The sequence below is a fragment of the Uncinocarpus reesii genome, genomic scaffold (assembly GCF_000003515.1).
Source record: "Uncinocarpus reesii 1704 scaffold_4 genomic scaffold, whole genome shotgun sequence".
NCBI lineage: Eukaryota > Fungi > Ascomycota > Eurotiomycetes > Onygenales > Onygenaceae > Uncinocarpus > Uncinocarpus reesii.
In genome coordinates this window covers 1,265,897-1,288,367 of record NW_003052497.1, presented here as the reverse complement: position 1 = coordinate 1,288,367, position 22,471 = coordinate 1,265,897, and the positions used below count along the sequence as shown (strand labels likewise).

Genomic DNA, 22,471 nt, shown 5'->3' with positions numbered 1-22,471 from the left:
TCCCATCGCGCATGTTATCGGTGCTACGTATGGAATCCCGCACGGCATCACTTCCTGTATCACACTTGCTCCGGCCGTCCATTTCAAAGCGGATAGATCGCCGGATGACGCGAAACAGATTGCGAAAATATTGCCGTATGTTGGAAAGCAGACGACTGGGGACTGGAAGAGGGATGCGCATTTAGTTGGTGATGCGATCGGGGAGTTGGTTGAAGACGTGGGGCTTAAATCGACGTTGACGGAGGTGAGTAAATTAGTGATATATGATATCTTCGAAGTTGCTTGCCTTGGTACTAACTAGTTGTCTAGTATAATGTAGGACCGGAGGAGGAAGAAGCTATTGCTACTCGGGCACTAGGAGGGGACAAGTCGCATCCGGATCTTCAGGCTGGTAAGTGGTAACTTGGTTTCGAGTTTTCATTCGAATATGGCTAACTAACAGGCTTGTAGTGAGGGCCATGGTACGTGGTTATTACTGAAGAATCGCAAGACAGGCTCCTTTTTGCTTCTGGAAATGATAATCGAGCTTTCTGGGTTGATGAGAGACGCTTGTCTGGGCTAACGGACAGGTTGGGTAACTAACTAATTAGTTAATGATGAATTTCTCTAGTTATCTAAAAGGGATATCTTCAGGGCGCTTTTCCAAACAAAATAAAGGAGATATGCGACCACTCGTCAGTAAATTCAACTCATCGATATAGGAGATCCTCAACCATCTCAGCAATCGCTAAGGAGCTGGTCAGCCCCGGACTTTCGATTCCAAGCAAGTTGATAAATCCCGGAAAACCCTCTTCCTTTTGAATGACAAAATCTTGAAACCCTTTCCCTTTTGATACTGACGCCAGCTTTGAAAGTTTGGGCCGGATCCCGCAATAATCCATATCAATAGCATCAACGTTGATCCCAGGCAGAAAAGCCTTTATTTCCGGAAGGGCTTGTTGTAATCGTGCTCGGCTAGGTCTAAGGTCATTTGGATCACTAACCCATTCCACATCCGGCCCAAAGCGTACACGTCCCGCCATGTCTAACGTTAAATGCGTTCCCAGTCCTCCCAGCCCTGGGTTTGGCGCTGGATATAGGAGTGTATTCGGTTTCGGGGCCGATGCTGAGTAGGAGAAATATGTCCCCTTCGCATAATAAGTTTTCCGGTGTCTTTCCTTTGGTAGTATCATATTACTTATACTGCATGCCTCGAGACCTGCGCAATTGATGACCGTTTCTGTCGTGATAGAGGCTTCTGACGCACCCCCAGAGCCGGTATATATTCGATACCCACCCTTCCCGCCATTCACAGGCTGGATATCCGTAACGGCGGTCTGGACTATACAGTCACCGCCTCTGTCTTCGAAATCACCGTGTAAATATGTCATTAGAGCATGACTGTCCACAATTCCTGTGGTTGGGGACTCCACTATGCCCCCGAGCGCCTGCACGTCCGGTTCTCTCCTCGCCGCTTCCTCAGAGCTGACGAAACGCGTGGGTACGCCTATATTCTTTGCGTGGGAGTGAAGCTTAAGGCATTCGTCCCATTGCTGCTCGTTTTGCGCAAGAATCCATTTGCCGGTACGGCGATGGGGGATGTTATGTTTCTGGCAGAGAGAGTACAGGAGTTCCCGACCCTTTAAGCACAAAGTTGTCTTTAACGTGTCTGTGCCGTAATAAAGACCAGCGTGTATGACCTATAGAGAGCAAATAGAAGCGCTTATCAGCCTTGATCTTTCCTAGCTTCGGGATGCGAGATTCCGCCGGGGGAGAAGAGGGGCAAGACCGGAACAGAGCTTCGTAACCACTTGGTCGGTGCAATCAGAGAAAAGGGAACGCACCTCTGAATTTCGACTGCTTGTTTCGGTGCCCACAGCACCATGCCTCTCAAGCAGAATGGTAGACGCGCCTTGCCTGCCCGCCAGCTGCCGTGCTACCGCGAGTCCAACAACACCTGCCCCGATCACCTAGATTACAATTAAACAAATACAATCTAGCAGATAAATTGAATCACCAATGGAATTCACTTACGGCATGAGTAAAATCTGCGTTTAACCGCCTTGATGTCGAGAACTGTCTCCCACGCCTGGGTAATCCATTCGCAAGTGTGGCAGCTGCTCTAGATCGCATGGGGGGAGTGGAGCTTGCCGCGCTTGATGATGAGAAGCCAGTCCTTCTGGTGCAAAGGCACGATATTTAAAAATCAGGCGCTCTAGGTTTACAGCTTCAGCTCACAAAAAGAATCGCATTGAGGCATTGTGCCCGAACGAGATGTTGCTGCGCTCGGCAATCGGCGGTTGGGGATTCGGCGATGCGATCCCACATCCTGGCATCAACATATTCGACAGGCGGATGTTTGATGAGCAGTGAAAGGTCCTAGGCAGGAGCTACGGTAGTAGTAAACGAGGTCGACAAGTGGTTTTTAATTTATCCTGTTGGTTCAGCCTTAATGGGCCAGACGATTCGAACTCTAGGAGTGAAAACTGCCACTGCGTGGCTCAAAAGTGAAGTACGGCTTTGGGGGAAAAGTCTTGTGCTGTTTAAATTGCTATATCAAAATCATTACATTCATTGCTATGTTCTGCTTAAGGCCTTCTTAAGCACTTCAACTCCTCTAAAACCCAAAACCCGCGCTGTTACGCTATATGCCATTTCTAGGCACCATATAACTATGCATGTCTATGACTTGCCACCAAGACCGTTGATCATCGACTCGAAGTGCTAGATGTATTTTAGTAACCGACGCAAGCACAGGCGACTTCACACTTACTGTCTGTTGTTCTTGAGCGAGATCACCCTTTGTATCCTAGTGGTAGTCGTTAGTAATGGATAAACCAAACTGATAACAAAGGGGCTCGTACACTAATGATAGTGAGTATTAGAGAATAATTGTTGAACAAAAAGCGTTCTCTGCGTTTTGCGTCGCCACTAGCTTTGCTAAGCTTCGCCAATAAAGTATCAAATTCGTTGGCTAATCGCCCCAAGCTGCTTGAGATGGGTTCATTTGCTCCTGCTTCAATGCTCATTTGGAGTATACTATGAAGGAATTGGCCAAATCTTTGAGTCAAAAAATGCGGCGCTAGGGATTGTTTGTCGCCCCCGGTTAACGATAGTGCCGAGACGCTTCCTCGAGTGGATGATGAGGACGCCCTTTTCAAGGACTCGTGATGCATATCCATGATTATCTGAAATCGAGGCCACAAGAGCATGTTGATGCCGTTTATATACGCGTCAGCCACGGGGACTTTGCGACGCTGCAACTCAAACGCAAATTGCTGATTGAGCCGGACACAAAGAAGGATGCCGAGGCAGTCCGTTGTGTTATCGATTAATTGTTTTGTTAAATTGTGACCTAGAGCGAAGACCGGCTCAAATATTGACATTATCTTTCGCGAAGCTAGATGGATCGATTTGGCTGCAAACGTTTCTGCCATGAAAGAGAATTCCGCCGAAATATTATCGATCAAAGCGAGATTGAAATTTCTAAAAGGAACTTCAATGCCGTGTTGGGATTTGTCTTCTTCTGCAAGGTATGATGTTAGCGCCATTGGGTTGTTTGATTTGAGAACATCTATCCGCCGTCCGAGCGTAAAGGGGTCATGAGACGAATGTGGGTTGCGTCCACTAGGAAAAGGGGTTGCTAGATCGCATTAGTCGAATCTCGACATATAACAGCGTTTAACGTACATCCTTTCTGAAGAACCGGTTCACCACCCAGCAGGTCATTGCGGTCCATAGAATGGACTTTTAGTTTGTCCAATGCCTGGTTATATCGTGTAAAATTCGAAAGGTAGTACCATCTCATTGTGTTCACGTAAGCTTGGGTGATTTCTTCAGCCAAACTTGGCTGGTGAAAAGATAGAAAGCCGTATAATTCCTTATATTTGGCAAGGGATTGCTGTTGAATAATTTGTGCGTTAATGTTCGGCGACCTTATGGCCCTGATCTGTGCGACCAGATAATCGCGAATCCTTTCCACAGCCTTGGGAGGAGTTAGCACAAGCAAAAGTCGTCTAAACATGGTAAAAAGGGGGCTTACTTTATCTTTCAAATCCGTTAACAACGGTTTCACATCTTCGACTGCTTTAGTATTGTTGAACGAGCTATTGATGATGCCTGTTGATCGGCTATCGACTTCCTTTAAAGCTTTTATCCAATCCGCATTTATGGGGCCTTCCGATATGACTCTAACCGTACGCGGTGATATGGCAATCCCCTCGACGGCTGGACCAAGTAGTTGCTCTACGTTCTTGCGGTTTGCAAGTTGAGAGTTCAATTTAGACGAGCGCGATTGAAGCGTTTCAATCTCCGCAGATACGGCACCAAGCTCGGTTTGGAACTTGAGGAGATACGTCTCCACAGATTTCAGGACGTCCTCGCATCCCTACATAAAATAAACCGTGAGCATGGAATCGTAGGCGTTAGCCGACAGGGTCTATGTACCGTGATCGAGTGATGGAGCTCCTGGAATCGTTCTCGTTCTTTCTCATCTGTAAAGTTGACACTGATTAACCCGCCCATCCTCCAGAGCAGTTAGGTAGCTGCAACTCACACTGCTCAGCGGATTGGTACGTCTGATCGTCGTTCGAAAATCTTGCTCGATCGTTTCTCTGCACTACAAAATCTTCTAGACTCAGTCCGCCAAAATCGATGTTATCAACGAGATCGCCTGGCCTTTCCAGGGGATTTTCATCAGCTTCAGCACTTTTCGATCCATCTAGCTCTCTTTGTTTTCCAATTATGTCTTGTAAAACCTCGAGAGGGTCCGAAGCATTTGATTCCCTTGCCGCGCTTACTCTCAGCGTTGACCCATTTGTTTGACGCAGGGTGCCCGGCAACGACGTTGAGGACGCATTGACAACCGAAGCAAGGGATAGAGACGAGGATCGTGCATTGAATGGTGGACGGGAAGGTTGATTATTTGCACGCAGCGGCGACGGGCGCGGAGTAGGAGAGGCCTGTCGATGGAAGGGCGGAGTGGCTGCAGAGGCAGTTGAATGGCCTGAAAAACGATCGAGCCACATGATTTGCGACCATTCAACTAGGAATCATAACTCCATCAAGGAGTATCGTCGGCAATATTTACTCACATAGCATATGTAAGGAGGGACATGGTGTCTTGTAGCTGATATGCATCATGAGCTTGCTAGAGCATCGGCCGCCTGTACGTAATCCCATTACGGTATTTTTCGTACGGACAAGGCATACCCGGCCAACCATAAAGACCAAGCGTGCAAGAATGTGCAAACATAGCAAACTATGCGATCTGGCCCAAAGAGGATAAGCGTCGGTTACCCCTCCAGAAGCCAAGGTTTTCAGAGGCCACAGCTGGTTAAGAATGTCACTCCACTCATTTTTTAATAAATCCAGTCCCTCATCAGAATTACACCTTTCTTCATTCATCCTTCATCGTCCATCTGTTCCCTGCGTGTCGGCCTTCCTTTTTCTCAACACCAAGTCACCGTTTCATCTTACTTTCAAATATCCATCACCATGGCCGACGATGCGCAGGTAAGCAAGTTTTTCCTTGTTCATGTGGCTTTTAAAGGGGGCACGCGCACCCCCGCACTTGGAACAAATCGGTCTTTTTTTCTCCTCAGTCGTCTCAACTTTTAGCAGCACGGCCCAGATCATGTCGGATATTTTACTGATTTTCTCGTTCTCAACAGCATGAACATACCTTCGACAGCGCCGACGCTGGCGCTTCCGCCACTTATCCGATGCAATGCTCCGCCCTGAGAAAGAACGGTTTCGTTGTCATCAAGGGCCGCCCCTGCAAGATCGTTGATATGTCCACCTCCAAGACTGGAAAGCACGGTCACGCAAAGGTCCACCTTGTTGCTCTCGATATCTTCACTGGCAAGAAGCTTGAAGATCTCTCTCCTTCCACCCACAACATGGAGGTCCCAAACGTTACTCGCAAGGAATATCAGCTTGTAAGTTCGGCACAAAAAAAAAAAAAAATTAAATAAATAGGAATTGGATGGTGGCGCGGCGCGCAAAAGGCAAAATCTAACTAATGGGTTAATTTTAGATCGATATCTCTGAAGATAACTACCTTTCCCTTATGGCTGATGATGGTTCCACCAAGGATGATGTCAAGCTTCCAGAGGGTGAAGTTGGCGAGAAGATTGAGAAACTATTCCGTGTTGAAGAGAAGGATACTAGTATGTTTAGCCTTCATGGGTAGTCGCTGCTCGCTTCTTTGTTAAATGCTAATTCCTCTCTTAGATGTTGTTGTCTTGACTGCTATGGGCGAGGAAGTCGCCATGGATGCTAAGGAAGCTCCCAAGACTGCCTAAGCTTTGACCCTCTTTTACTTGGTTGTGGAATATTGTTAGGAGAAGCTGGGGTTTTGCTGGTTCTTGCCCGCCTGGAAACAGTGCTAGACTTCCAAGACCGTTCGCCGATATTGACGGATTGTTTTACTCAAGCGGACATTTTGATGTCGGCTCCTGCATGACAAATTAATGATGAAATATAAAAAAGCCTTGTGTAAATTTTTTTCTGTACGTTTATGCCTTGTAAAATGTGAACTATCATCAGACCGGTTGGTAGGTATTTTCATTGAATGAAATTGTGTGGTGGCAATGAAACACTCTTTTTTGTCTTGGTTGGTGAAACTAGCCGAACGTCTACGAGTATAGCATTCACTACTCCATAAGTGCATTTATATATGAACTTGCTTCAGTTTCAATCATTTTCACTGTTTATTCCTCAGTCAATGGTGCTCTAAATGGAAGAGACGAAGCGTGGCGTCTGCGGGCAGGATGGGTGCCGTGAAACGCGCTACTATTTGGAAAATGGCCTATGGTTTTGCCGACAAGGTCATCAACAGGAGGTGCAGCCCCCAAAAAATCCTAGTTCCCCAATCTCAGGATCCGTTAGAAGAGCAATCATTTTTGCTGACCCTCCCAGGGCCGACAAGTGATTGCGGATGATGATGATTTTGGGACACAGGGGAGGACAATTCGACAGAAGAAAGTAACCACTGAGCGACTATCCAAGAGTGAGTGCACCTCCGCTCAGGACCTGAATCGATGATTGACTCGAATGTTACAGAATACTCTGGAAGCGAGGCGTACCAACTCTTCTTAGAAGTGTATCAACTTATTATCTGGAAGCAATGCCATACACTCATTCATCAGAAGGGATTACCGGCAGAGCTTGAGGTATGCAGATATCGGCAAAGGAGCATTAAACACTGCTAATCCTACTGATAGTTGATTGTGAAAGATCTGTGGACACTTCGTCTTCAAAAGCTTTTTGAGAGAAAGGATGACAATTATCAATCAGATGATACTGCTTCACAGCTGTTCAGTTCTCAGACTGAGCGGACTGAACTTGAAGACGAGGAGTACACATACCATAGGCGAAAGCTTAAAGATTCGCCCAAGGTGATTGATTCTCTAGCATTGTGCTATCTGGGCTCTCTATTACTCAGGGTACCTATTAGTGTGGGATACATTCAAAGGTTATTCGCCGATGTATCATTATTGGAAATATCTCAACCGAGCTAACCATTCCAGTGCAGATGGATAGCCAGGGATGAGGTCCCTTTTCTGAGATTAAGCCGCCTTGTGCCTCAAGACATGAAAGAAAGACTTCCTGCTGTTTATCACAACGTTCTTGATCCAAAGGTATGTCTTTACCGTGATCTGTAAAGCCGAAAGTTAATCATGAGAAAGAATGCTCCTACTGGTGATCAGTTCCATCGAGCGATTGCCAATTCAGCTGATCTATATTTTCGGGAGTTTGGAGTTACCTTTCCTTCCATCAATTCGCCGTTACTGCTGTTCTCCTATATTAAACAGCTTGCCCTACCTCGTATGAGCCATCCGTCTGAGAATCCTCTCGAATCGACTTCCTACTAACATCTATTCAGTAGAAATATATCCTGCGGTAAATCGCCTCAACGAAATGGCGGGTTTCAAATTTTCGTTCCCCGAAAAGTTTGGGAGATTCAATCGAACCTGTTTGCCGGAAGTTCAGCTGATGAGCCTTGTGATTATGGCTACAAAATTATTTTACCCTTTTGATGATCTGAAAAGATACCCACATTCTTTGAAGGATCCTGCTGCCCAGGTCATGGATTGGGACGCATGGACCGAAGCCCAGAAAGAATTTGATCTTCGAGGGAAATCTGGTGTGAGGATTGGCAAGGGCCATGAGATCGAAGTTAACGAGACAGATGTCTTTCAGATGACACCTGTGCAGTTAGATGATTATATGGACTGGTACAGCAAGATGTGGATTGATACGAAGAAAGGTGCGTTTTGAACGAGCCAAGCATCGTCACAACTCCTTTAGTAATAGAAGTGAATAGGTACCAATCCATTCGCCGATATGTTTCCAACAACTCGAGTGGACACCGATGAGGTTATTCCGATGCCGCCCCCGGATGGTGATGACGATAGCCCGGCAATTTCAAAGAAATTGCATACAGTCCTATCCAGTATGAAGACGAGAAGAATAATTACAGATGTTGAGATCGCTGCGCTGACGGAGCCTGTTGCTCGTCCTGGCAGTTCATATCAGCGTTACCGAAATGAGGACCAACTTCCGGAGAGTGCGAAACTGTTCTACAGCACTGCTGCTAAAATCATAGGCGTGTCCGTGGAAACGATGATATACGCCACTTACCATACGGAGCATAAGATCCAGCGCGTTGGGGGCAGAAGTATGAGTAGAAGTAGAAGCAGGAGTAAAAGCAAGTCGAGGTCGCAGAAACGGGAGGTTACTGTTGCGGATTAGTTAACTATGGGATGAAAGAAGGATAGTTTAAATATAGCGATCCGGTTAATTGACAGTGTCAACAGGCATAAGACCAACGCGTCGAACATACTTCGTAGGTTGCGGAGTATGCCTCTTGTCTGTTCTCAAGACCTGACGTTCTCTGGGGATGCCAAGGACCACCTTAAAGTAGAAATTAGGGCTTAGGGCTGGATGTGTCCTTTGTCATACCCACCCGCTAAGCGAAGAACCCTTCAAATCTTGGATCTTCGTGACGACGAAGCAGAGGACTGTAGACTACAGCAGATAACTCCGCAACCAGTAAGTTCGCTATCACCTGGATCATATTGTCAAACTCATGTTCATCGTTACTGACGTTTTTGCGCCTACTTCCAGTGCAGATGTAGGTCATCCCCAGTTACAACCCTCGCCACCCAAGCCCAAACGTCAAACATCGATATCGCGTATCCATTTACTGACGCTGAATTTTCCGCTGTGAATAGCTTCGTCAAGACTCTCACCGGCAAGACCATCACCCTAGAGGTGGAGTCGAGCGACACAATCGACAATGTGAAGACCAAGATTCAAGACAAGGAGGGAATCCCACCAGACCAGCAGCGATTGATCTTTGCCGGAAAGCAGCTCGAAGACGGCCGTACTTTGAGCGATTACAATATCCAGAAGGTACATATATCCGAGATCCCGAAGTTTGGAATATCATGGCTTGAGATATGAAATCGAAGAACGATGCGCGGGCGTGATTTAGGGGATTGAAATCATTGCCCGAATTCCTTTCCACAGTGGACATGTCTGACTGGGAACCTCATGATCGTATAGGAATCCACACTTCACCTCGTCCTCCGTCTCCGTGGTGGTATCATCGAACCTTCTCTCAAGGCTTTGGCCAGCAAATATAACTGCGACAAGATGATTTGCCGAAAGTGCTATGTATGTCTTCGAATATATTAGTGGTCCCCTTGACTGCCGCTGGAAAACGACATTTGCTAAATAACGGGACCTTATCTCTATTAGGCTCGCCTCCCCCCTCGTGCCACCAACTGTAGAAAGAAGAAGTGCGGACACACAAACCAACTCCGACCAAAGAAGAAGTTGAAGTAAACAGGTTGTTTCGGTGGTTGCTTTGGGTCCTTGTTGTGGAAACACAGCTTGCGGACTTGTTGCGATGACGCAGGGCGTTTTAGAGGGGACTTTGATCATGTTTTTATAATGTCTTTTACGTCCCTTGTAGCCTCGGAAATCAACAAGTTCAATTTCCTTCTTCATGACTACGGATATCTGAAACCCGGTACTGCTAATTGGCAGGCATATACGGAATACATGTGTTTTCATACAAATGGGGACACCTTTATAGACAGGATAGGCCATTGTTTTAGGCAACGAAGTAAGCCACGTCCCGCCAGAACTAGAAGACCATTTTATCATCCTTGTCATCGCCCTTGCCCTTATCCTTGTGTTTCTTCGCCGGACTCCCGTGGCTGTTATTGGAAAAGTTAGCATTAGAACTTCTAGAGCACTTTTCAAAACCGAAGATAATACTTACGCGAAAAAAAGTACTTTAATCGCAATTGCCAATCCAGCATGTAACACAATAACCAATATCAACAGAATCTTACTCGTCCTCGTATCCGCCGTGCTAAGCACCGGATACAAATTCCGCAGCAAGAAAAACACCGTCCATCCGAACCCGACGCCCACAAGCACCCAGTTAAGCGCTGTAAGCGGGCTCCAGCTCACCAAAGCAACAGCAATCCAAATCAGATTCGCATAGCCGTATAGAGCCCAGCATTCGATCAAGTCTGCACTAGTGCTTCCGAACCAACGCAGGGCTCCCCACAAGGCGATGGGAATAACGCCAGTGTATCCATATACGAGTCCCGCTGCTCCGGACAAAAGACGGAAATCATACTCGAAATGGCCCTTCTTTTCACGGGCGAGATATTGCGAGATGGTTCCGGTAAGGAAGAGGATGACTACAACGGTGGTTGCAATCCAGAAGGGTCCGTAAAGGTCGGCATTGCCATCTAGAACGTCGAGGAAGTTTGAGCGGGGGTACAGTGTCGCTGTGCAGCGGCGAAAGACTTCGCTAGTATCGACATCGAAATATTGGGCGTAGTATGATATTGTCCAAAAGGCGTGTTTGGAAGGGGTGCCGCCGGGCGATGTCCCTCGTCGAGAGGAGCCACCAAGAAAAGGTGTCGAGTCCGGGTGGGATTTGTTGGGATTGCGGGAATTGTCGTCAAAATCTACCAACTCATCGAAGGGGACCCTGTTAGCATGACATGATAATCGGCGCAGAGAGGTGATGTTGCTGCCTACTTGAGTTATGGAATTCTAAATCCTCTTGAAGGTCGGTATGTCCAAGGTCACCCTAGATATGTCAGTTAAGGCCTGTAAGCGTTGGACATTTAGCTCACCTCAGCATCTACATCTACGACAACGTCGTAGCCGCGGTTAGCCATGATGAGAAAGTGAAGCCTGAAGCTGGAGATTTGTAGGCGTGATGGCGTTGGTCGTCTTTGAGGTTCGGATTACGTGGAGAAGAGCTCTTAATCGCCACGCACTGGCCGTGGCCGTAACCAAGTTCACAGCAGCATAGCACTCAGCCCTAAGAATGTACACTGCAATGAGCGAAGAAGACAGGGTGCTAGATGCAAATGGAAACGATATTCGTTATTGGCTCATATTCTATAAATACAGGTTTTCTAAATTTGGCAACAGATAGGATATTTGCTTCAAGCACGAACCATATCTCGACGCTCCAAAAGTTATAAGTAATAGGTAAACATTTACCAAATCGCTGACACTATGCGGCCAGTGAAGGATCGCCATGTTCTGGAAACATCATCATTGTTCCTCGCAATCCAGTATGAGAGGACGCCGACGAATATTGCGAGCCCAACCGAGCCGAACATTCGAGAATGACTCCGTAGAAAAACGAGCACTTTCTGCCTCTTCTCATCCCGCCGGAGCTCACTCGTTTGCTTCTGAAAGAGGTCCTCTGCATCCCCAGGGCTAGCCTCCAGTGCTAGATTACGGGACGTTTTCAGGACACTGTTCGGGGATATATTTCTCCAAACACGGAAAGGTAATGATTCGGGAGGATAACTTTTATACAAATCCATAGCGCTGGATATTAGTATCTCCAAGTCGAGCGGCTGTGGTAGTTTTGAAAGGGTAAAATGTATCATCTCCGGCTCGTCGACAGGTATTTCAAGAAGCTCTTGTTTCCTGGAGAGAATGATTGAACCAAACAAATATATCGAAACCACTGGCTCATGAGATAGTATGAAATCATATAATCTCGCAATGTCGCTGTACTCTTGGATATCGTGAGCATAGAGCGTGAGAGTCGCAGCGAGGGCAAAGAAAGGCTGGGTTCCAGACAAATGCTGGTACAGCTTGAGGTCCGCGCAGTGTAGTAACGCTGGCAGCAGCTGAAGGTGCTTCACAGCTGGTGAAAGGGATGGCAGCATGTAGTCACGTATTCGAAAGAGTGATATCCGCTCGACTGCGGGAACCGAGGCTTTTGGCCCCAAGACCAGTAGTAGGACCTGTGCAATGTCATGGTATCCTTGGAAATAGCACAGCCTAGGTCGTCTTCTGAGAATGGATATGATTAAGGTGAAGAGATCTTCTTTCTTGGCTTGTAAGTGGTTATCCGTTTGACCTGGATTGTAACATATCAGCATGTTAATATGCTTTAGCGATCTATCAACTGCCTCACAATTTGGGTAGTATATAAAAGCACGATTGACATCCAGCCTAACTTGATCTTCGTCGCCATGCCTCGGAAGATCATCGAGCGCAGATGAATCTTGCGCGGGTGAAGTTTGATCACATCCAAGCAGGATTGGCCCTGAAAACGGATGGGTAAGCCTCAAGTAAATTTCCGATGACATTGAGAGGCTCCATACATGCGAGTTTGCGAAGATCATCATGTAGCAATCCTCCATCCGAAGTTGCAAGAGAGATTAAGGCATCCACATCTTTCTCGCGGCAACTCCGAAGAATATCATCCTTTTTAGTCGAATGACTAGTGACAGTTCCGTTTCCAGTTTCTGATGTGTTTAGAGTTGAATTGTTGAAAGTTTCGTCTGCTGCTCTTTCATGAACCATCATGGCTGCCACGATTCATGTGAACTCTTAAAAGCATAGGTTGGTCTATTCCACCAAGTAGAATCAAAAATGTAAAATGTGAAGTATAGTTAAGCCGGGATATATTAAGATGCTGCCCAGTTTGAAGTAGTAGTTGACCGATTAGACGTGGTCCCGTATGTCCCGAGAAGAGATGAAGTAGTCGAGTGAAGGTGCGGAAGGATATGAGCACTTCAAAGACTCCTTTCAGAGACACATAAGATATCAAACTAAATCAGAGAGTCTTTTTGCGAGAGGGTTGGAGGTTTCTTGTCTTCTTTGGCGTGTTTTTTTCAGGCTGACGGTGTTTGGTAACCCAAATACGCTGAAAGATACAAGTATTTCCACTGGCGGCAATTCCACCAATAGAAGCTCCAAAATACATGGCGCCGCGAGCCGAAAGCGTGCGTCATTGGCTGACATTGCGTGTGCATATTTCAGCGCTAGTAACAAATTTATATTACAGCCAGGTGGGACTTCTGGGCTGATATCTAAAGAACTCATCATCTTGAGACTTTTGGTCAGGGAAGAAGAGCTGTTCACCCGCTTTGAAGAGGCAATAATCTCTGTTCACAATCTCAAGCTGGAACTGTGATACCATCAGGAGCACCCAGTCAACCTAGTTGATGAACCACCTAGGTATCGCTTGTTTAGATCCGACCAAGTTCGCTTGCGCATGGGTGTCCAAGGCTGAAGAGACTGCCTGGTTCCAAATTTCTCACGGACTACACTTGCTGCATGAAACATAGCTGGCCCTGCAACCTGCTTGTTTGGATAGTATTATTATGGTTGCATCCTTTAGATGAGAACGCCGTTGGTGCACGGCATATTTGCAGGTCTGTCATCCCATTCCTATATTATCGGCAAAAAACTGATATTAGGATCGTTTAGCTTTTACTGTGCTTGACAACTGAGCGTAGCTTCTGTTGTCGATGACCTGGCTCTTTCTCATTTTTCAACATTGGGCAGGTTGTGCGAACTGGTCGCTACTTGTTTCATTTTCACAAGTGCATTGCACTAGAAAACAGACATTTACTTGCGGACTCTGATACGTTCTTGATATATAATACTTTTGAGACCCCTTTTGATATTCCCATCCTTAATAGCATTTTTCCCAAGGACGACCCATTAATCTTGGTACGCGAGCAATGTCCCTTCAAACCACCTACCTCGTGAACGGTGAATGGGCCACAAGAAGGGTTGGAATTGGCGAGATATTGGCAAGAAATCGCGAAGCAAGCATACCCGTGACCACTCGAGTCACCGTTCCAACTACAGGCCTACTTTCTAGAACGGTTGTCCAAGGCCCGGCGATCCAATGGGTGCTCCCTGCACGTATTCGACATCAAAGACAAAACGACGTCGTGTTTGTCGGAGACAATTTTATTCAAATTAAAGAGCTTGTCTCTAGCGGACACTTGGAGGATGTCATAACGAAAAGCGATTTTGATGCTAAAATTGTTGGCGCCAAGGTCATAAACACGCGCCCAGAGTTGGGATTAGAGGATCAATTAGGACTCGGAGGACAAACTATGCATGATCCTATGCTAGATGTTGTAAACCTGGCTCCTCAAATTCTTGTCCTGGTGCTGGCATCAAAGGAGATGATATTCCTCTACGCTAGGGAATTGCGCCGAGGGCTTCATGAATTTGTGCACGCCCGGCGCCCGCTACCCGCGGACGTAAGTTCTCTAGAAGAATATGGCAAGAATATTACAGTGGATCCTCGGTGAGTAGGCCTTGTTTGCCTTCATGTGTAGCGAAATACCTGACAGTATGTAGATCCAGGGCAATGGCGATTTCCGCAACCCACAAGTTCTTTGGCATATTTTCGCTGAAGCCTCCTCTAATATTGCAACGTGAAATGAAATGCGGGCCGGTTAACCCAATTCAAGAAGTGTGGTTCTTCTTAATTCTTATTTCCTAAACTAGCTAATCGTGGTGTCTATAGGAGCGGTTTTTTCGCACGGACGGTGACATTCTAAAAATGGAGTTTCTTTACCCGAAAGCTAGCGATCCTGACATAGCAATCCTGCTCTTACTTGTCTCTCGGAGTACGGGTGTGCACGCGGTACTCTACCATTGGAACACAGCACAAAATCTGCGTTCTGTGAGGCCCAAAATCGCGGGCGGAAGAAGACTACCTCCAGAATGGGGAGCTCCTCCTATTCTAGTTCCCTTGATCCAGTCGACGTCATTTTTGCTCATCACTCCTACCATAGTTCACATTTTTACAGATGTCGTGGAGCAGAACAATCCTGCTAGAAAGTACTCACTGCCGCCAAGAGCAGACCTTGAGTCGAGTGACCTTATCTGGACACAATGGACCAGGCCCATGAGGCACGGTATCCGTAATAAAGAGTTCGATGACATCTACCTCTGCCGTGAAGATGGAGAAATTTTGTATTTGGAAATAAAAGACGGCGCCGTTGCGCGGAATTCCGTGCTTGGCTTTTTGGACTGTAATCTCGATACTGGATTTGCCATTCTGGATGGCGGTTTTGAAGCAGGGGACCTATTCGTTGCAACTGGCAGCATGAGCACTGGCGGTTTGTTCATTGCAGAACCGAGAAAACCGCTGAGGTGTGTACAGCGAATCGCCAATTGGGCTCCGGCTTTGGATTCTGTAATTGTAAGAGGGTCCATGCAGCGCAATTCAACAGCTTCTCCAGTCGAGTTTCGGACGCCCAGGCCGTCTTACGATCGGATTTTTACCTGTTCTGGCGTGGGCAGCCATCGAGGTACCATTATAGAATTAAGATACGGACTGGAGGCACGAATAGGCCTGGTTATCGACCAAGAAGATGCGGCCAGCATTGTTGATCTCTGGGCCATACCAAATACGTCAACGGGGGCTACATTTTGTTTGATTTCTACTCCACTGTCATCGTCGTTGATATCTATTCCGGTCGATGCAGCGGAAGAGCTCTACGCACTGGATGAGGAGAGCTCTGGGCTGAATCTCAGTGCTCCAACACTTGCAGCCTCCAGCACCGCCAATCGATTGCTCATCCAGATTACCAATGTGTCCATTAACCTGGCTGTATTAGGAGATGAATCTCTAAGATTCTCAATGAAGCTGCAAGGCCTTTCGGAAAGAATAATTGCGGCTACCATTAACAGTCATCTATCTCTCCTTGCGACAATAGTCCGTTCTGATGACACAATTCAGGTGATTGTGCGAACATTGGATGTCAATGCTAATGGCATCCGATGTGACATATTTGCTCAACCGTTAACCCTGACTTACGAACCCATTTGTCTAACAATTGAAGAGATCAACTCCCGTTTCTTCCTTTTTATTGGCACAAGCGAGGGAAAGTTGCTTGTTGTTGGACTCGATTATGCGCAAGGCTTAGTCCCTCTTATTGAACAAAATATCACTGATATGAAAGACCAGGATTCAACCGCATGCGAGCATCTGAAGCTAGTTTCTGCGCTCAAGGGTGAGGTTCAGACTTCTACCCTGTTTTGTGGCCTTCGTGGTGGCATATTGGTTCCATTTAATATAGAACGAGAACCAAAAGATGCCTTACTTGGTATGTCATGTTATCCCCTGTTTTATCAAAAAGTAGAGGCATGTTGACGCCTTCTATAGGATTGACCCAGGGAACACCGTACAAACTCGGAGACACCCCTGTTCGTATTCGAGGTTATGAGTCGGATAGATCAATGGCTATTGTAACATGTGGCTCTGGGATTTGGCGGCTATCGTTTATTGAGGACGATGATTGCATGGAATATAAGCTAGAAAAGATATTGATCACGGATCAAAATAATGTAAGTTGGCCCGCGTTCAAAAGATACCCCTGTTAACTTTGTTATCATAGCCGTCCCGGATACAGGGCGCAGTTGATTTCTTTTCCTGCGTCGACCGACAGCGTATTTCGCCTCCAGGAGGGCTGGGAGGTTCTCTGTTATGTTTTTCTGAGAATCAGTTATTCGCTTGCACCCTGGAGAGATTGCCAAAGCCCGTTCCACGGGAAATTTACGTTCCAGGCAGCCCTAGACGGATGACCTATTCCAAATACTTGCAAAGACTGGTCGTAGCCTACAATTCCATGAGTCACCAAAAGGATGGCGAATATACTAGGTGCTATAGCCGCCCAAGACTCTGTTTTGTTGACCCAGACTCACAGCCGTCCACGCCGTCATTTGTTGATTTGAATCAAAACCGAAGTCAACCTTTACAGCCTATTCAGAGCGGGATGCCAACAGGAGCGTCCGGGGAGAAAATAACTGCTCTGTTTGACTGGAACTTCTCAAGTGGTGAACACGTCTACCATTTTATTATCGTGGGAACATCGCAGCTGCGCAGCACATATCCGGGACGATTAATATACATTTCTGCCCGTCCAAATCCCCATAATCCCGCGCAAATCACCGCGATTGTCAAGAACATACATACGTTCGAGCATCCGGTTAGAGCAATAGCTGCATACGACCCAACCGGCCTGATAATCGCAGTTGGCGACGGGGTTCGCTATCAATCCCTTAACCCTGTTACAAAAAGATGGCAAAGGTCTGCAACTTACCAACTGGAGTCCACACCGCTCTCTATATCTGTCAAAGAGCCATATGTTTATGTTTTAACAGCAAGACATTCACTTTGCATTTTAAAGATTGTGGACAGCCATTTTGAGCTTCTTGCTCAGGATGGAACTGACAGGGAAGGTTTGGACCTTGTGAATTTGCAGAGTGAAACCAAAATCGTCTTGACATCCAACAGAGGCGGTTCGATTATCGGGTTTTCCGAAATAGCACTTTTACCGGACGAAAAGCTGATAAAGCCGCTTTTTGTTGCACATGTCCCTCATTCAGTCATACGACTCACTTCAAGTCACCGGCCTTACCACCCCGGACGCCCTGAGACCATATATGGCACAGCGTTGGACGGTACAGTTTACAGATTTACAACCTTGGGAGAGAACGAGTGGCGACTGCTTCGGTTCATTCAAAACATCTGCCTTGGAGACCCGGTCATATGTCCGTATAGAAAACGGCGCAGGATGGTCTCTGAGGATTTAACTCCCCTGATCACAAAACCAGAGTCCATGCATGTTGACGGAGACATTTTGAGTCGGGTCGTAGAGCATGGAATTCGCTTCTTAGAAACGGTGATGAGGAAAAACACGACATCGTCATACACCAACAGATCTACGGCTGATAGCAGCGGAAGGATGGAAAGATTCATGGAGTTTGTTACGCCTGTCGTTGGAGATACAGAAAACCCGTTTGCAGCTGCGATATCTTGGATGGAAGACTTGCTTCGAATCGAGCTCTAGCAGCTGTTGGAACAAGGGTAAAGGGCGGTGCAAATGCTTCATAACATGGCTATTAATATTTTTGCTGGGTGGTGGTGCGCTTAGACTGGTAGAACTAGTTACTGGTTAGATTAATATCTTGCTTGAGATTGTAGAGAAATGCATTGGAGGCGATAAAGTCATGAGTGTTCTGTATCCAGCGTTCAAAGACTCAGCTGCATCTTAGTTAACAGGGAGAATCTAGGCGTGGCCTCAATATCTCCGGTGAAAAGCACTCAAGTTTGCTGCTTAATTCCGTGCTCATCGTTCTTGTGATGCACCTCTGAGTGGCTCGCTTGGGCCCCCAGTCTTTCCCACGTTGAAAAAAAAGTTTTCTAGCAAGTTAGTCAGTGGAGGCGGCGAGTTTGTTTGTGGCTTTAAAATCTTTGTTCAAACTGACGTTCATCAAGAGGGGCATCTCTTCAAACACTGAGCTTCTTCGCAGCCCAGATATATCTCGCAGTCTCTTCAATCGATTCTCATAAGCCGTGCGCCTCTAGGCAGTTCTAATCGGATCGGCCACCTTGCTGATGTCACGAAGGGCAGCCGTCACCACATTCACCAATTTCTCGCATTACCACGCCCACCACCCAAGCATATCGATACATCAACGGCTCGATCCTGGGTCTGTCTAACTATTTTACAAATTAAATAACGCAAAACCTCAGTCAACATGGCGCCAAAAAAGAAGGGCAATAAGAAACAACAGGACGATTGGGAGGCTGAACTCGGTGAATCCATCACGCCCACGAACGACCAACCCGATGCCGCTGCCCATGATAATGCCGCACCCAATGAAGACGATGAAATGGGAGGCGGCTTGTTAGCTGCCTTGCGAAAAAATCGGACCCGAAAGGCGAAGAAAGGCAAGGCTGTTGATAATGATTTCGTGGAGGGCGAAGACCCGTCGGCTGATACTGCTGCTGATCTTGCGAGCAAGCAGCCCGAGGAAGCTACATTTGATGGAGATGATGTTTTCGCGGGGATTGAAAAGCAACCAAAGGGTGGCGCGAAGAAAGAGCCCCAGCAGCAAAAGCCGCAAGGTACAGAAACAGGTGGAGCTATGAAATCGAAGAAGGAGAAGGAAAAGGAAAAGAAGGAGAGAGAAAAGCAACGAAAAAAGGAGCAGGTTTGTACTTTATCCGTTCTCAAGAATGCCGAGTCTGCGGTCTAATGCTAATCTACCTTTGACATCTAGGCTGCGAAAAAGAAATCTCAGGCGCCAGCTGAAGCTCCTGCAGCGAAGGCAGAGCCCGCCAAAGCCGCGGCACCTGAACCTAAAGCCGAACCAACACCTGCACCGGAGCCCGCTGGGAAGAAGAGAAAGGTTCCAGCACATCTTGCAGCTATTCAAAAGCAACAGGAATTGCTCCGGAAAAAGCAGGAGGAGCAAGAGCGTCTTGAAGCTGAAGCAAAGGCACGCGATGAAGAGTTCCGGCAAAAGATAGAAGAAGAGGAGCGTAAAAAGGAGCAAGCACGCCAGAGAAAGAAGGAAAAGGAACCGGGAGAAGAAAGGAACAATTACGCAGAGAAGGAAAGTTACTTACAAAAGCCCAAAAGGAAGCAAAGGAACGCAACAAGGTTCGTATGGAACAGCTCCTAGCTGCTGGTGGCAAAGTCGCTGGGTTGGAGCAGGAGGCAGACCGTGCCGAACCGAAAAAGCCGCTGTATGAAAAGAAGAGACGTGGACCCGCAAAACGGGAGGAGGTTGATTTGGAGGCGGCTGCTGCCCGAGCTGAAGCCCAGCGCAAAGCCGAAGAAGAGGAAAAGAAGAAACGAGAGGAGGAAGAGCAGGCTCGGGCCGCTGCTGAGGCGGCCGCTAAAGCAGAAGAAAGCGATGATGGCATTAAGGATAGCTGGGATGCTCCTTCGTCCGATGAGGAAGAGGAGGAAGAGGAAGCAGGCGAAACCGGAGAGTTGCCGACGAGGACACAGAAGCCTGATGAAGGTTCACCAGAAGAGTCAGAGTCAGAAGAATCGGATGAAGAGGGAACCGCGACACAACGAGCAATAGCCCAAAGGAAGGCCGAAGCAGCTGAGCGGAGAAAGAGACAACACGAAGAAGCTCTTGCAGCAAGATCTACAGATAATCTACGGTCCCCGATTTGCTGTATTCTTGGGCACGTTGATACCGGAAAGACGAAACTCTTGGACAAAATTCGACAAACCAACGTGCAAGAAGGAGAAGCTGGCGGTATCACACAACAAATCGGTGCAACCTACTTCCCCGAAGACGCTCTTAAGCAAAAGACCGCTGTCGTCAATAAGGATGGCAAGTTTGAGTTCAAGGTTCCCGGTTTATTGGTTATTGATACCCCTGGTCACGAGTCTTTCTCCAATCTGCGTTCTCGCGGTTCATCTCTTTGCAACATTGCCATTTTGGTTGTCGATATCATGCACGGCCTGGAACCACAAACACTCGAATCTATGAGGTTGCTGAGAGACAGAAAGACCCCATTCATTGTTGCGTTGAACAAAATTGATCGACTCTATGGCTGGAAAAAGATTGATAACAACGGGTTTCAAGACAGCTTAGCGCTTCAAAATAAGGGTGTCCAGAACGAATTCCGGGACCGTGTCAACCGGACGAAGCTTGCCTTTGCGGAGCAAGGATTCAACTCCGAGTTATACTGGGAAAACAAGTCCATGGCCCGCAATGTGTCTTTAGTTCCTACGTCTGCTCATACTGGAGAAGGTGTTCCTGACCTGCTTAAACTTCTAGTCACTCTCGCACAGGAACGCATGACGAACAAACTGATGTATTTATCCGAGGTCGAGTGCACTGTTCTCGAAGTCAAGGTAATTGAAGGTCTCGGTACTACTATTGACGTCGTTTTGTCGAACGGTATTCTGCGTGAAGGCGACCGAATAGTGCTTTGTGGCCTCAACGGCGCCATAACTACAAACATACGAGCGCTTTTGACTCCTGCTCCTTTGAAAGAACTGCGCATCAAATCGCAATATGTTCATAACAAAGAGGTTAAGGCTGCATTGGGTGTCAAGATTGCCGCCAACGATTTGGAACATGCTATTGCGGGATCTAGGCTAATGGTCGTGGGCCCTGATGACGATGAAGAAGACTTGGAGGACGAGGTCATGTCCGATCTGGAAAACCTGCTCAGCAAGGTCTCCAAAGATAATCGTGGAGTCAGCGTTCAAGCATCGACTCTTGGTTCTCTTGAGGCTCTGCTTGAGTTCCTCAGGGTATCGAAGATTCCAGTGGCAAATATTTCCATTGGGCCCGTCTATAAACGTGACGTGATGCGCGCCGGAACCATGTTGGAAAAGGCCAAACAATTTGCGGTTATGCTTTGTTTCGATGTCAAGGTCGACAAAGAAGCACAGGCATATGCAGACGAAGTTGGTATCAAGATCTTCACAGCAGACATCATCTATCACCTGTTTGATGATTTCACTAAGCATATGGAGGAAATCTCGGCGAGGAAGAGGGAAGAAAGTAAACTTTTGGCCGTGTTCCCCTGTGTTTTGCAGCCAGTCGCCGTGTTCAACAAGAAGGATCCTATTGTCATTGGTGTGGACGTTACCGAGGGCAATCTACGACTACTCACCCCGATTGCTGCCGTCAAGACTAACCCAGTAACCGGACTTAAAGAAGTGTTCAACTTGGGCAGAGTGTAAGCCACCATCATCTCCCTCTGTTACCATCTTCAATCTAAAACTAACGCTTCCGATTCTTCTAGACAATCCATCGAGCGTGAACACAAGCAAATCCCCATGTGCAAAAAGGGTCAACCTTCCGTTGCTATCAAGATTGAAGGGCCCAACCAACCACTCTACGGTCGACAATTGGAAGAGAAAGACACGCTTTATTCGCTCATTTCTAGACAGAGCATCGATACCTTGAAAGAGTTCTATCGATCCGAGGTTTCTATGGAGGAGTGGGCGCTGGTTAAGAAGATGAAGCCTCTTTTTGATATCCCATGATCTAATGCATGCGTGCGTGCGATTTGTCTGACTGTTATTCTTACTGGGTTGCAATGATTAGTGATTGTAATGGCTGTCCCTTTTTTTTTTTTTTTTCTCTACTCTGCTAGGGCTATTGACTTTGCAGCAAATTTAGTTTCTTTGGTCTAATTTGGCCTGGAAACCGAAAAGAATGAAAAGGGCTTATGATATTGAGGAAAATTAGTTGAAGTATCAGCTATGTTGAGGTGTTTTCTTTTCCCACGCCATTGTCTCTCGGTGGTCTTTTTGGCATTCAATGAACCAAGGAAGAAGTTTCTCTGTATATAGCTGGTAGATACCTATAGATTTATCTCGTTGCTATCGATGTGCAC

General features: G+C 46.9%; 9 protein-coding genes across 9 annotated transcripts in view; 5 read left to right on the top strand and 4 right to left on the bottom strand.

Moving 5' to 3' along the window:
* The window catches only part of UREG_06556 (uncharacterized protein), a gene marked incomplete at both ends in the record, with an annotated part of 1,631 nt that extends 1,152 nt beyond the window's left edge, over positions 1 to 479 (top strand). The window contains 3 exons of the mRNA XM_002583543.1: positions 119 to 244; positions 310 to 391; positions 451 to 479. Coding sequence (XP_002583589.1) covers positions 119 to 244; positions 310 to 391; positions 451 to 479 — 237 coding nt within the window. The remainder of the gene's footprint in view (positions 1 to 118; positions 245 to 309; positions 392 to 450) is intronic.
* Positions 480 to 978: 499 nt separating this feature from the next.
* UREG_06555 (uncharacterized protein) lies at positions 979 to 2,112 on the bottom strand (the record flags this gene model as incomplete). The annotated part of the gene is made up of 4 exons (XM_002583542.1): positions 979 to 1,157; positions 1,184 to 1,679; positions 1,824 to 1,949; positions 2,014 to 2,112. 4 exons carry the CDS (start codon positions 2,110 to 2,112, stop codon positions 979 to 981), a joined length of 900 nt encoding a protein of 299 aa, XP_002583588.1.
* A 549-nt stretch (positions 2,113 to 2,661) lies between these two features.
* Positions 2,662 to 5,006, bottom strand: UREG_06554 (uncharacterized protein; the record flags this gene model as incomplete). The annotated part of the gene is made up of 7 exons (XM_002583541.1): positions 2,662 to 2,703; positions 2,753 to 2,788; positions 2,844 to 3,622; positions 3,670 to 3,964; positions 4,022 to 4,366; positions 4,426 to 4,472; positions 4,535 to 5,006. The coding sequence occupies 7 exons, from the start codon at positions 5,004 to 5,006 to the stop codon at positions 2,662 to 2,664; spliced, it is 2,016 nt and encodes a 671-aa protein (XP_002583587.1).
* A 469-nt stretch (positions 5,007 to 5,475) lies between these two features.
* On the top strand, positions 5,476 to 6,284 carry UREG_06553 (eukaryotic translation initiation factor 5A-1; the record flags this gene model as incomplete). The annotated part of the gene is made up of 4 exons (XM_002583540.1): positions 5,476 to 5,493; positions 5,652 to 5,918; positions 6,017 to 6,149; positions 6,214 to 6,284. 4 exons carry the CDS (start codon positions 5,476 to 5,478, stop codon positions 6,282 to 6,284), a joined length of 489 nt encoding a protein of 162 aa, XP_002583586.1.
* Positions 6,285 to 6,785: 501 nt separating this feature from the next.
* UREG_06552 (uncharacterized protein) lies at positions 6,786 to 8,262 on the top strand (the record flags this gene model as incomplete). The annotated part of the gene is made up of 7 exons (XM_002583539.1): positions 6,786 to 6,809; positions 6,901 to 6,991; positions 7,045 to 7,154; positions 7,206 to 7,379; positions 7,512 to 7,622; positions 7,671 to 7,809; positions 7,871 to 8,262. 7 exons carry the CDS (start codon positions 6,786 to 6,788, stop codon positions 8,260 to 8,262), a joined length of 1,041 nt encoding a protein of 346 aa, XP_002583585.1.
* A 1,876-nt stretch (positions 8,263 to 10,138) lies between these two features.
* On the bottom strand, positions 10,139 to 11,195 carry UREG_06551 (uncharacterized protein; the record flags this gene model as incomplete). The annotated part of the gene is made up of 4 exons (XM_002583538.1): positions 10,139 to 10,211; positions 10,277 to 10,979; positions 11,053 to 11,104; positions 11,151 to 11,195. 4 exons carry the CDS (start codon positions 11,193 to 11,195, stop codon positions 10,139 to 10,141), a joined length of 873 nt encoding a protein of 290 aa, XP_002583584.1.
* Positions 11,196 to 11,522: 327 nt separating this feature from the next.
* On the bottom strand, positions 11,523 to 12,852 carry UREG_06550 (uncharacterized protein; the record flags this gene model as incomplete). The annotated part of the gene is made up of 2 exons (XM_002583537.1): positions 11,523 to 12,592; positions 12,651 to 12,852. 2 exons carry the CDS (start codon positions 12,850 to 12,852, stop codon positions 11,523 to 11,525), a joined length of 1,272 nt encoding a protein of 423 aa, XP_002583583.1.
* Positions 12,853 to 14,018: 1,166 nt separating this feature from the next.
* UREG_06549 (uncharacterized protein) lies at positions 14,019 to 18,155 on the top strand (the record flags this gene model as incomplete). Its single annotated transcript, XM_002583536.1, has 5 exons — positions 14,019 to 14,599; positions 14,653 to 14,767; positions 14,822 to 16,409; positions 16,469 to 16,650; positions 16,701 to 18,155. The coding sequence occupies 5 exons, from the start codon at positions 14,019 to 14,021 to the stop codon at positions 18,153 to 18,155; spliced, it is 3,921 nt and encodes a 1,306-aa protein (XP_002583582.1).
* Positions 18,156 to 18,846: 691 nt separating this feature from the next.
* On the top strand, positions 18,847 to 22,118 carry UREG_06548 (eukaryotic translation initiation factor 5B; the record flags this gene model as incomplete). Its single annotated transcript, XM_002583535.1, has 5 exons — positions 18,847 to 19,302; positions 19,372 to 19,711; positions 19,734 to 19,754; positions 19,777 to 21,808; positions 21,875 to 22,118. The coding sequence occupies 5 exons, from the start codon at positions 18,847 to 18,849 to the stop codon at positions 22,116 to 22,118; spliced, it is 3,093 nt and encodes a 1,030-aa protein (XP_002583581.1).
* Between the last annotated feature and the right edge of the window lie 353 nt (positions 22,119 to 22,471).